Source organism: Meles meles, chromosome 2, assembly GCF_922984935.1.
Source record: "Meles meles chromosome 2, mMelMel3.1 paternal haplotype, whole genome shotgun sequence".
NCBI lineage: Eukaryota > Metazoa > Chordata > Mammalia > Carnivora > Mustelidae > Meles > Meles meles.
Window position 1 is genome coordinate 138,712,042 of NC_060067.1, and position 14,383 is coordinate 138,726,424.

At 34.5% G+C, this 14,383-nt stretch overlaps 1 protein-coding gene across 2 annotated transcripts in view; it reads right to left on the minus strand.

Moving 5' to 3' along the window:
• SPOCK3 (SPARC (osteonectin), cwcv and kazal like domains proteoglycan 3) overlaps positions 1-14,383 on the minus strand; it is a 517,993-nt gene that overhangs the window by 342,155 nt on the left and 161,455 nt on the right. The window contains exons 3-4 of one of the 2 annotated variants that reach the window (XM_045985852.1): positions 4,641-4,649; positions 4,491-4,536 (exon numbers count right to left, since the gene is read on the minus strand). In XM_045985852.1, the coding sequence (XP_045841808.1) occupies positions 4,491-4,536; positions 4,641-4,649 (55 nt within the window). The remainder of the gene's footprint in view (positions 1-4,490; positions 4,537-4,640; positions 4,650-14,383) is intronic. The other variant, XM_045985859.1, reaches the window with a different exon arrangement.

The window sequence follows — 14,383 nt, forward strand, 5'->3', positions numbered from 1 at the left end:
TCGGTAATACAAAATAGTACCGATATATCGATATTATCGATAAAATGCGCACATGTGCACATGTCTCTCTCCTGCCTAGACTCAGCAGTTTGAGTTTAGCAATGGCCTCCTAGCACACCACTTGCCGAGGAACTTTTGTTGAATTACATGCCACCAATGAGCCAGAAGAATTCAGGCTGACCTTCGCACAGCGGTCCAGATTTAAGAAGAGAGCCGCTGACTGGTTTGCTGTGAAACGGCTGAAGGATCCTGATCTAAGTCACAGGCACAATCCTCCCCCTCCTTTCCGAACTTCAGAAATCCACCTCAGCAGGAGAAACACATCAATAAAGTGAAATTGATTTGTTTTGAAATCTCTCCATCTATTTAAATTTAGCTTCTTTACTATTAGTCTATTGATTATAATTCACTGCCATGAGGAATACCAAGTGGAACCACTCCAGGCTGGATTGGATAATAAAATTAGGAAAATATATACAAAATATATTTTGCTTACAGCTATTTCATCTCAGGGGACTTGAATATCCTATCACGAAGAAAAAGAATTTTTGAATAAAAGGTATTCCCTGTACAGATAGCACTTTAGTACCTGTAGATTCTCTAAACAACTGACAGGAATTCCTGTTAAAAATTTCATTAACTTATCTGTTATAAACCCAAATTAATCCGTAACCAAAAACAAGGCAAGGTTAATGAAATGAAAAGAAAAAAAAAAAAAAACCTGTTGTTTGTTTGTTTGTTTTAAGCTACAGCCTATCTATTTAAAGTCTTTATTAAATTGTTTAAAATATTTATCACGCTACCACTCCAGGTTCATCCATGCATTTCCCCTTTAACTTTGTCATAGTAAACATTAAGTTTTCATGTCATATTTAAGAAGATGAAGCATCTCCTCATTAATATTCTTTGTCAATTCCTGTGTGTCAACTCATGATTAGCCACACTAATGAGCAGAAGTAATGGCACAGAAAATTCTATGTGGAGAAATAAAAAGAAATTTATTTTTGGCATCAGTATGCTTTCCTTTATTATAAAGCAGATTTTACCATCACCAAAATGGTTTTACTGAAATTTACTTGAATCTATTATATTTTCCCAAAACTCTTGCTGTTTTACTGTAAACCAAAAAAACAATCTAGAAACATTCCGATTTATGGAAAGAAACTCACAAGATGAAAACTTTGTCACAGTTAAACCACAAGTTAGGGGGCGCCTGGGTGGCTCAGTGGGTTAAGCCTCTGCCTTCTGCTCAGGTCATGATCCCAGGGTCCTGGGATCGATCCCCGCATCTGGCTCTCTGCTCAGCAGGGAGCCTGCTTCCCTTCCTCTTTCTCTGCCTGTCTCTCTGCCTACTTGTGATCTCTGTCTGTCAAATAAATTAAAAAAAAAAAAAATTTAAACCACAAGTTAGATAAACTTTATCTCAACAATCAGTGAGTTTTAACTAGAAGAAAGCTTATACATGCAAATATGTGTGTCTATGCATGTGCAAATTATGTATATGCTTATGTATGTATGCATGTGCATATTTATGCATACCTGTAGAAATGGTTTGGCAATGAGAAACTGCACCATTTCTGTCATGAAACATTACTTTTTCCATCAGTAATCCTTTAATTTCTGCATATTTTGAGGACCATTGCGTAGAAAAGAAAGCAAGATACAATTTAAAATGTATGTGGTAAAAATGGTATAAGTATCAGCATAAAAAATACAATGCTAAAAAAAGTAAAACTAAGGCAACTTTTTCTTCATTCTTTTCAAGAAATATGCAAACGTCCCCCAAAAAGAAACTGCAGAAAATCAATGTATACTAATATGTGATATGGATGTCCATATAGCATGAAAATATATTAAAAATTATAAATACTTCTAAAAAGTTATAAATTACTGTAATCAGATTTTGAAAATAGTACTTAACAGAATATTCTTTCATCAAGAAAACCAAGAAGCATTAGAAATCAACTTATCTCAAGTCTCTTCTATCCAAGTGATGCACACTGTCTATGTTATTCAAAGCTGGATGAGGACAGGATAATTTTTCCTCACTCCTCAGTATGGTCTACCAATGGGTTAGATAATATAACTCAAGGCCAAAACAAATACATGCATCTCAATCTATTTTTTTTTCCATTTTCCTTTTTTTTCTTTTGATACTAAACTTTCCTATACATGTTTATCAACTGTGTATGTTCAATCAACTAAAACCTTGGCTCTGATAATCTACAAAATATTATTTAAAATGTAGAAGCACAGCTACTAGCTCTATTTCTAACATTCACTCAAACAAACATTCATTTTTAAAACAGAAACTCCAAAATACCACTAATACATGATTTTGTTTTAATGGTATTATATGAGTGAGAGTGTCACATAGTAGTTAGGAAATGGCGCTCAGGGGTCAGATTGCCTAGATCCAAATTCTGACTCTGCCACTCTACAGGAACATGACCTTGAGTAGGAGTTTAAGCTTAAGTGTTTCACCTTCCTCATCTACTTGACAGGGTTTATTGCAAAGATTAAATGAGCTCATATGTTGAATACTTAGAATAGTGAGGGGATATTGGGCATTCTAACCATTAGCTAATATTATGTCATGAGCTTCTCTTTGTCTGATAAATATGATATTTTTGACAAATTAGTAGGTTAAAAATCTCTTTGAAAATTAAACTAAGTCAATCTTACCAAGGTTTGGAAACCTCCTTATAGCAATCTTTTTTTTTCTTCATTTTTTTAACAGGAGATAAATTGTAGTTCAACAAATTATCACACACAGACACACACACACAAAACCCAAACCATCTTCATTGCAACTGGATGCACTAAGTATGGCAAATTTAAGTGTTAACACCCATTTCACAGATAATTCTGTTTATTTCAAGGTTTATGATTCCATCATAAAAATTCATTTCCCAAGGAAGTTTGCAAATATATCTCGGTCTGTATGTCATTGTTTTTTTATTGCCTGTTTTTTAGTACATTTGGCTTGACTTAAATTATTAGTGAAATACTTTTTTAGAATTGTAAAATGCAGACTCCACAAATAAACACTCTGGGTAATCACAGTGAAATCACATGAAGTATAGCAGAAAAAATTAATATTAAAAGGAGGATTGGATGTGAATGACTGTTTCAGACTGAAGGCAAATATCAATGTTGATGACAGTCCCCAACTAGGTCCGTCCAGGTTGGTAATCAGAGAGACTAGCTGTTGTAGCAGTCATTGCACATATTAATCAAAAATTTGGGGACATACCAAAATTCCCTAAGATTCTCTTAATAACATATTACAACTCATTCTTAAAAATGATTTCTGTTTTTAAATGGTCTTACTTCAGGAAGTAATATTTGTTGTAAGGTTATTATAGTTAATGTAAAGTAGAAATTTCTTTTGTACCAGACTTAAAAAGGATGAGTCTCTGGTTCTAATATTGTAGAATTTAGCAAACAAATATGTTTAATTACTTATATAATTATGATTGCATTGCACTTGAAGTTTCCATTTCACATCTTCCTTTCCCATGCATCTTTCCTGCTTCTCACTCTCAAGTACATAACCAGATGTACAAAATGGGTATGGAGGTGGGAGAACCTTTGTATTATATAGGACTTTCCCTTTTGGGTCTTACTAAGACCTGAGCTGAGTAGAATTATCAGGCTGTGTTGTTTTAAATGAAAGCTTTTATTAACTGAAACATAGACTGCAAAGTCATTTGTCTTGAAATTTTGCACAAATAAATCTATGTCCTACTGAATGCATTTGATTGTATTTGAAAACTGGATGAAGAGATTTGGATTAGCTAACAAAAATGGGCAGGATAAAGTTCAGAAGCCCAAATCAGTAATCTAAGCTATGTATCTAAAAATAAAAGACCTTCTGGAGTATTATGCCTCCATCAGAAAGGACAAATACCCAACTTTTGTAGCAACATGGACGGGACTGGAAGAGATTATGCTGAGCGAAATAAGTCAAGCAGAGAGAGTCAAGTATCATATGGTCTCACTTATTTGTGGAGCATAACAAATAACATGGAGGACATGGGGAGATGGAGAGGAGAGGGAGTTGAGGGAAACTGGAAGGGGTGATGAACCATGAGAGACTATGGACTCTGAAAAACAACCAGAGGGTTATGAAGGGGCGGCGGGGACAGGGGTGGGGTGGGAGGTTGAGGAACCAGGTGGTGGGTAATAGGGAGGGCACGTACTGCATGGAGCACTGGGTGTGATGCCAAAACAATGAACACTGTTATGCTGTAAATAAACAAATAAAAAAAAAAAAAAGACCTTCTGACATAATCATGATATCTTATTCACTTATTACTGACTACACTATTCTGTAATGAAATTAACTATTGTACAAACTTTTCCATTACCTAAAGATGCTCTCCTACTTAGTATTTTAAGAATCTAATCAACAACAAATATCATGTTGAACATATAGTGATTATAAATATGTAAAGTTTTTTATTTTAAAACAATTAGATTCTTACCCTGGTCGAAGGCTTTTCCTGGACTCCAAGTGTGGAAATAATCATCCTGAGGAGGAAAAGAATGTGAGTTGAGTGTCTATGAGTAATTAAATTGTAAAGACTCTTATAAAATCTAAACTAAAATATGAAATACAGAAGCTGAATACAAACCTCTACTTCCTGTAATGGCAAGCAGCAAAGTATAAAATAAATAAATAAATAAATAGATAAATAAATAAATAAATAAATAAAAAATAAAAAAAGGAACAAGAGAAAAACAATAGTTATCAAAAGGGAACACATTGTTTACATGTTATAGACATGTTTTTCAGTAAGTTTGCTCATTTTCATTGCAAGTCAATGTTTAATAATTTAATTATATTTGGTTGTCACTTCACCTAAATATTATAAAACAATACTTTCAATTGCAATTCAATATGTAATAGAACATGCAGTAATTGCCCTAAGCTAATAAGCTACAAAAGTATCTTACCAGTTTCCAGTTATACAACTTCATTTTCCACTAGTACATTTCAATAGTAAATCGATACAGCAGCAAAAATACCAAGTGAGTGTGCTTTAGCCCACATAGTATAAATAGACTTTATGCAAATCTGCCACATGATAATTGAATATCTAAGGAGTTCATCAAAATGCAATTGGAAGCTTGAAAAAAAATGCACACCTAATTAAAATCTTGCCTAAAATTTAAATATCTAATATGGAAAAGAATCATTACAATATACTTACTATATGTATATTTAATAAACATGACTATACAACACTAAGGTGGGGCAATGTGTACTTAAAAGATTTTTTAAAAACCAAACACATTGACCAACTCAATTGTATTTACTGTTTTACCACCTTAAAAGCCTTGTAGATGAACTACACACATATCATATTTTATGGTAGATAAAACAGATTTAACTGTTCAAATTAATAAGCTATATCATATTTTATGGTCAATAAAACACATTTAACTGTTGAAATTAATAAGCTATTTTCACTATAGTAAGACAGAGTGGTACATCATGGTGAGGCTCCTTGACTAAACATTTCTAAACTCCACACTCTTAAACCCACTAAAGTCAATGCATTGGAAATCTAAGAACCCAGGAATCTAAAAAGATTAGGTGGAGATTCTTTGAACCTTCTTTCTAACCTCTTTGCTAAAACCCCCTTTTGTACAAAAAGGAAAATGTAGCACCTTTTAATTATGGAAATAAGTACACTTCCTAAGTAACTTATTCAAAAATTTTAAATTGTTGTAAAAGCTCTTCTTTATTGTGACTAATCACTCATCACCACTTTCTGTATTCCCACCTTACCAATTTCAGATCAAAGAAGAAGAAAAAACAAAAGAAAAACTTCAGCAATCATCTCTGTCAATCTTGCATTTAGGTTGGGATAGGGTTATGTTAAGACGGTGGCATTTATGGAAGTCTACACTGACGGGTTATGCAATAAATTTTCTAGGATCAGATGAAAAGACGATAACACCACTGGATGATTAAATAAATACTGATTGCTTAGGCTCTTTTAAAAATATCTTTGTAAAAAATTATAGAATGAGGGGCGCCTGGGTGGCTCAGATGTTTGGGCATCTGCCCTTGACTCAGGTGGTGATCCCAGGCTCCTGTGATTGAGCGCCGCATCGGGCTCCGGCTCAGCAGAGAGTTTGCTTTCTCCTGCCTCTCTGCCCTTCTTGTGCCTTCTCTCTCTCTCAAATGAATAAATAAAAATCTTTTTTTTTCAAATATTTTATTTATTTGACAGAGAGAAATCACAACAAGGCAGAGAGGCAGGCAGAGAGAGGGGAGTAAACAGGATCCCCATGGAGCAGAGAGCCCGATGTGGGGCTCGATCCCAGGACCCTGAGATCATGACCTGAGTTGAAGGCAGAGGCTTAACCCACGGAGCCACCCAGGAGCCCCATAAATAAAAATCTTTTAAAAAAATTATAGAACGATAGAATCCTTGGAAAATTAAGCTTTCAAATTAAATCCTTCCACTCAAGTCTCAAAACTTTGGCTGAACATCGTAATACGCTCATTTAATAACATTTTTTTTTTTAAGGTACATTTCAACTGTGTGGGGATGATGTCTTGTACTCATTCAAAGCATGGAGAGGAGTTTGAAGTTCTCCTTGAAGCATAATGAAACAAGACAAAACACAAAATTAAACTAGACAATGAGAATGAGTGGTGTATTTAAAGACAAGAGACTTAAATTTAAGTCTGACTTTACCACTTATTAGCTGTATTACTTTAGAAAATGATATAAACAGGGGCTTCTGGGTGCCTCAGTCAGTTAGCCATCTGCCTGCAGCTCAGATCATGATCTCAGGGTCCTGAGATGAGTTCCACATCAGGCTTCCTGCTTTATGGGGAGTCTGCTTCTCCCTCTCTCTCTGACCCTCTCCACTGCCCATGTTCGCTCACTCTCTCTCTCTCTCTCTCTCTCTCTCAAATGAATAAAATCTAAGAAAGAAAGAAAGAAAGAAAGAAAGAAAGAAAAAGAAAGAGAAGGAAAATGATGTAAACCTCAGATTCTGTGACTCAAGTTGGGGGAAAAAAATGCTTGCCTCACTGACAAAGGTGCTGTGCGGATTAGTTATAAAAAATATAAATATCCACACAATATTTGACGTAAAGGAGCTACTGAAACATACTTGCTAATTGGAATTATCGGTTTTATCTCTGTTAGTATCTCTGAGCAACATGACCATTGGACAACCTTTCATTACTGCTAACAAAGTTCTTTAGTTTTTGTGATTGCTTAGAAAAGAACTATGAACTCCTCATAACATTTTTGAAAGGAATGCCCTCCAAAATATCAAACATTAGCTGTAGTGAACATTTTTTTTAAAAACCCACCATTTATGATTGAGTTAATGCAAGAAGTCAAGTTTTCTGCTACCACTGTAGACCCTTCTGAAGTAGCAGAGCTATCAGTAACATCCCCCAAAAAGATACGGTAAGTTTTCTCTGCCACAGTGCCTACATCCGTATAAATATCAAATTGAAGTAAAGGAAGGAATAGATCTGAGACTTGCATCATTAGCACTGAAGCTCAACAATGTGAAAGCAACATGTGTGATGCAACACACCGTGTTAGAAATACCAAGCATTTGTACAGATGAGCAGGAATTAAGCGGAGATAGATAGATAAATGATACATAGGTAGACAGAGGTAAAATATTAACCATATTTAAATAACTTCCTTCAGAATAACACAATCATCACACCTGTCAGAAATCACACCTGACTAAAATCAAAAACATAAAAAACAAGATTTGGCAAAGATGTGAAGAAAAGGGCACCCTCATGCACTGTTGGTGGGAATGCAAACTGGTGCGGCCGCTGGAGAAAGATTTAAAGATAGAACTACCCTACAATCCAGTAACTGCACTGCTTGGGTATTCACCCAAATAATATAAAACCACAAATTTGAAAAGATATATGTATCTCTATTTTATTGCAGTATTACCTACAATAGCCGAATAATGGAAGCAACCCAAGTGTCCATTGATAGATGAATGGATAAAGAGATGTGGGATATATACACAATGGAATACTAGTCAGTCGGACATTGGGGAGGGGAGGCGAACCATAAGAGACTATGGACTCTGAAAAACAACCTGAGGGTTTTGAAGGGTCAGGGGTGGGAGGTTGGGGGAACAGGTGGTGGGTAATGGGGAGGGCACGTTTTGCATGGAGCACTGGGTGTTGTGCAAAAAGAATGAATACTGTTACGCTGAAAAAATAAATAAAATGGAAAAAAAATTTAAAAAAAAAAGAATGAAATCTTGCCATTTGCAACGACATGGATGGAGCTAGAAAGTATAATGTGAAGTGAAATAAGTCAATAAGAGAAAGACAAATATACAATTTCACTTATATGTAGAATTTAAACAAATGAACTAAGAAACAATGAAACAAATTAACAAAGGGGAAAAAAGAGAGAGAGAGAGAGAGAAAGACAAATCAAGAAACAGATTCTTAACCACAGAGAACAAACTGATGGTCACCAGAGGGGAGGTGGATGGGGGAATAGGTGAAAGGGATTTAGAGCGTATATCATGATGAGCACTGAGAAATGTATAGACTTGAATCACTATATGGTACACTATATTGACACTATTATAGCATTGTATGTTAAGCATACTAGAACTAAAATTAAAAACTTAATTAAAAAAGTAACGATTTTGATCTTATTTGAAGTATGCCATATTCTAAGATTGCTTTACAAATAAGAAATATAAATATTGGGGGAAAATAGAGTAACACAATCATGTTGGGTTAGTTTGGGGCCATAGCAATCTAAAAAATTATAATGTAAACCATGAACCTAATTCTTTTGGATAAGAGCAATGTCAATGTTTGGCCATTGTGGGGATCTGACATAGTTTAGAAAAGCAAAGTAGTTAGCCTATTAACTATTTTTAGATATTTTTCTTTTTGTTCTCACATCACTAGATTTTTTTTTCTGAAAATTGTTTCACCTCATTACCTTAGGAATTTTGCCAGAATAAGAAATAAAAGTATTTTCACATAAGTGTTCATTCAGGCACAATTTCTTTTGTCTCAAAAGCTTTGTGTGAATATTGGTTGTTCTCAAGCTTCAATTTAGATAAAAAATAAGCCAACCTGGGATTTGGAAAACTGCAAGAAATGCCTTCATTTGGAGAAATTCAGGCTCAGAGGACACAAACACATCAGAATTAGGCAGAGTGTTTCTGGCCCCTAGTCCTTTTCATGGGAGGAGAGCCTGGGACAAAAGTCCCACACTGAAGGATTCCATTTATTCCCATGGAACAAGTAGATCAGCAAAAGATTGATATTTAGGGGAAATACAAAATACAGGAAGATCCCTAACTTTTAACCTTTTGACAACAATTTTGTTTTTTGATTCCAATCTCTAGAATCAAAGCGAGGGAGTATAATAAGCGATAGCTCCGCTTATTGACAAAAACTCTTTCAGCCTTTTTATACGTCCACAGAAGTAAAGACACTACGATGCCAATCATGTGAATCTGTGTTGAGGAGGAGAAAGATAAATTTCCTAGGATTTCTGTATTTTGTGATTATGTTGCCCAAACCCTCTTGTACAAAACTGCAGAATTTCCCTAACAGGAACACTTACTGCTTACTGTGTTTCAATAGCTAAGCCAATTCATGATGCACTGCTAGTTCTATGAGCTAAAAAATAGCAATGGAAATCTGCTTTTTTTTTTTTTTTTGGAAATATGCTATATATTATGACAAACTCATTTACACATTCACCATATGATAGGAAGAATGCCTTGTCTAATAGTTATGCCAGTATATTTCACAAAAGGGGAAACCTCCCTGTACAGAAACACTTAACACATGATTAGATCATAAGATAGAGTAAGTAAGCTTGTCTAGATATAAAGGAATTATCTATTGAGACAAACTATCTGCTTCAGGCCCCAAATGTTGCATTTATTACCCAAGTACCACTCATTTTTCTAAGTGATGTCGTAGGACCCTGAAAGAATTCATTTATAACACTTTGATGAGTCCTTTATTTTTTAGAAAACACTTTATGCTCCCTGACTCACCACAGATTAAACATATAAATAAAATGAATTGTGTGAAAGGGCAGTGCCACTGAGCAAATTCCTCATCTGTCTCTGAAAATCTCTGCAAATTGAAGTTAAACTCCCTCCTTGATACACAAAACTCATAATTCATTAATATCAGGGAAAATGCAAAAAAAATACTTTGTCTTAATAAGTAAAGAATAAGGACTTTTAAATACTGGGAATCTTCATTATAAGTATAAGGACACTAACTAACACACGTAAAGAAATTGAGTAAAACAGTGGCTTAAAGTCACTGCTCTCTGACCCTATACTGGGAGCTGTTCTAAGCACTTTATTCTGAGCATCTGTAAGGGGTAAGTGTTTCTAACATCACTCTTATTTTACAAATGAGGAAAACGAAGCAGAGAGACTTAGTAATCTACTCAAGCTTACATAGCAGGTTAGAAATAGAGGTGGGATTTGAACCCCAGAAGTAGGGTCGAGAGCCTGTATGCTTAAACATTTCCCCATACCACAAATCAGCAACTAAGGCTCATGGGCCAGGCTCCACCTCTGCTTTATAACTGAAGTGTTAGTGGAACACAGCCACAACCATCTTTTGACACATTGTTTACGCCTGCTCAGGTGCTTCCCACAGCAGAGAGTAGTTACGACTGAGACCAGAGGCCAAGAAGTGGGAAGTCCTTTGCCAAGCTGGTCTTCTGCTGAGAAAGACCCCTGTACTACTATCCTATACTGTGCTGCCGCCCATAAAAGAACATTTATTTAAAAATGAGAAAACAGAGGTGCCTGGGTGGCTCAGTGGGTTAAGCCTCTGCCTTCGGCTCAGGTCATGATCTCAGGGTCCTGGAATCAAACCCCGAATCAAGCTCTCTGCTGAGCAGTGAGCCTATTTCTCCCTCTCACTCTGCCTGCTGTTCTGCCAACTTGTGATCTCTGTCTCTGTCAGATAAATAAATAAATCTTTAAAAATAAATAAAAACAGATAAAAATAAAAATGAGAAAACAATATTTAATAGGATACCTATTTCCGCATAGGGAAAGAAAATTTTTTGAAGGAAGAAAAACTGTTTATGGTGTTTAATGTTCTGGATCTGTGTGATTCATTCCTCAAATCTCAAAGCTTATAAATTTTCCAAGTATTTCATTTCCTCCTTCTGACCATAAATATATCATCTAGCTTTGGCTAGAATCTAAAGGTGAGTGGTCCATATTTTCAGCACAAGAAATCAAGATATATAATTTGTAAGCAAGTAAGAATATGATTCTCAAAATCTTTAGATATATTATATTTAAAAAGTGTTTTAGGAACAGGTTGCAAATGTGTATTCTATACGACATCATGATTCTCGATTAAAGTGGAAACCAAGGGGCACCTGGGGGGTTCAGTGGGTTGAGCCTCTGCCTTTGGCTCAGATCATCCTCTCAGGGTCCTGGAATTGAGCCCCATGTCAGGGCTTTCTGCTCAGCGGGGAGCCTGCTTCCTCCTTTCCTTCTGCCTGCCTCTCTGCCTACTGTGAGTCTCTCTCTTTGTCAAATAAACAAAATCTTTAAAAATATAAAGAAAAATCAAGCAAGTTTAAAAAAAAAATAAAGTGGAAACCAAGGAATAAATTAAAGTAAAAAATGCCTGTAGGTATTATAAAAGTGCTTCTAATTCTAGAAAACTTCTCAGATTAGTAAACTGAAACTATAGTTATTGTACTTATTGGAGCAAAATAGTAAAATATTAATAGTAAAATAGTAGCCAATAACATATGTAATAAAATATTAACATCCTTTATTTGCTTCATATTCTTTTGGTATCTATAACAACACTTTCTGAGTATTCATAATTTGTGATTAAAAAAACTACTTACCTAAATATTGAATATAGTACAAATATGAGAATTGTTCACCATACCAAATGTAAATAAAAATAAATTTATATAATGTAAAAATGTTAAACACATATTATCAGTCTGATATAAATCCTTAGCATATATAGTCAATGACAATGTAGTACTATTCAAAATATAAGCTAAATATTGTGCAAAATAAAGTTAATCATAAATGAAAGCAAACTATTATTTTTAGAATGTGCTATCTTAAGAAACAAAATGTGTTATTTACTTCATTATTGAGTCAAGAGTATACTTCTGTGCTTTTTTTTCTCTTTCACAGAAAAAAATAAGCTCTTCAGACTAAGTAGTTAGGAACAATATTTATAAATTAACTCCAGTGACTTCATCTGGGTCCTTTATCATGGAATACCTATGAATACTTTTTTGAAAATATCTATTTTAAACACAAACTGGAAGCTGTTTTGCTCACTTTGAATTTTCATTTTTGTTTTGAAGGCATTTTTTATTTGTTTTTTTGCTATTGTTATCATTTATTTCATCATATATACATGGAGAGTCTAATGCATAGTTGCTATTATCTATAGTAAGAGTGTTTACATTCATAGCTCACTGGTTTGCAAAATCTTGGACCTAAAGTACGATTTATTCTGGCCCTACCAGCTTTGCTTTTTGAGTATTATCTTCTCTTTCCTTTTCAGGATTACAGAGACAGAAAACTTTCAAAAAACATGGCTTTGTTCAATTTAAAAATTTAGTGTAATATATATGTCTTGGGGTTTGTTCCAATATTTAAGTTTTAGATTTCAGATGTCTTAAAACACTGATGTAACAATATCACCAAAAAGTCAACCCAGTAGTTTTTTTTTTTTTTTTAAATAGTCCAATATACCAAAGAGTTAGAGTCAGTAGTAAAAAATTATATGGAAAATGGTGGCTAAAAAGTAGTCCCCAGGAATCCACCTGACTTCCTGCCCACTGGTAATAGAGGAGATTACCTCCTCCCTTCTTTTCAAAGAGGGGAATATTAACAGTCTATGGGTACTAAATTATGCCACAATTTAGTGTCTGTTTATTGCAACAGCTTCCAAAGTTCAGAGCCCAAATACCAGGTATGGGGATCCCTGGGGGCCCTCTGAGAGGTGTTAAACCACAGCGGGGTCTGGGAACTCTTTTCCTCATTTGACACTTCCTTATTCTAGTGTCAACATTTTCAAGAAAAGGTATTTCAAATCTCATTCATTTTTTAATTTCAGGATCCGGTAAACCTCACTCTGTATGAATATACTACATAGCAGTGCTTCAAAAACTATCTGTGGTAAAGAATCTGTTTTATTTTTCCAAATCTGCTATAGAACAAACCTTTCAAGTAATTCCTTTTATTTGTCTTTTACAAAAGACAATAAGAGGAATTACTTGAAAGATGAAATAAAAACAGACATAAAATATGAGCCCAAATTCATTACTATTGAAGTTAGTATAATTTTTTTTTCTCTCTCAGATTGCTAGGGCATTTGTTTCAATCCTTACTCCCTCTTTCTGTACTTCCTGCACACAGTTTGAGGACCAGAATCCATTTGTGGGCCATACACCTTGCACAACATTGATTGCTGTAATATGGGAGATGCAGTTATACACATTTCCTAAACTTCATGCATCTGTTTACAGATAAAATGGTGTAAATCCAATGAATGATAAAATACCACAACACTAAATGTCTGAAAATTTTTAGCTAATTTGGTAGTTGTAAAAAATTACATTACAAAAATATTTTTCCTTATGACAGAGATAAAATCAGTAACAATATTTTGCTCCTTTTTAATTTTATTTTTTCAGTGTTCCAAGATTCATTGTTTATACATCACACCCAGTGCTCTATGCAATACATGCCCTCCTTAATACCCACCACCAGGCTCACCCAACCTCCCACTCCCCTCCCCTCCAAAACCCTCAGTTTGTTTCTCAGAGTCCACAGTCTCTCATGCTTCGTCTCCCCCTCTTACTTCTCCCAATTCACTTTTCCTTTCCTTCTCCTAATATCCTCAGTGTTATTCCTTATGCTCCACAAATAACTGAAACCATATGATAATTGACTCTCTCTGCTTTTTTTCTAATGTGCTTGTGATTTAGGACATACATCAGTTCATTCTCTCTTCCCTTAGACTATAGTTGTCAAAAAGTAAGAACTATCAACAAATGTAACCATGGGAAAATGGGTTTGCACATTAAAACTTACATTAAAATAAATCACAGTAAAATTTTATGATACAGGTAATCTTAAAACAACTTGTGCATTTTATAGTTTTAATCATAAGCTATGCACAATAGAAAACTTTAAATCACTCTTAAATTACACATGATAGGAACCAATACAAAAATTATAATTTACATGACTGCTAATAGATTCTTCCACAATAAGAAATCTACAGAATAAACAATTTTTTAAAACAGCTCAAGTTGCTTTTATGAAGTGTCTGCTAATTAATTAAGCTCATGTC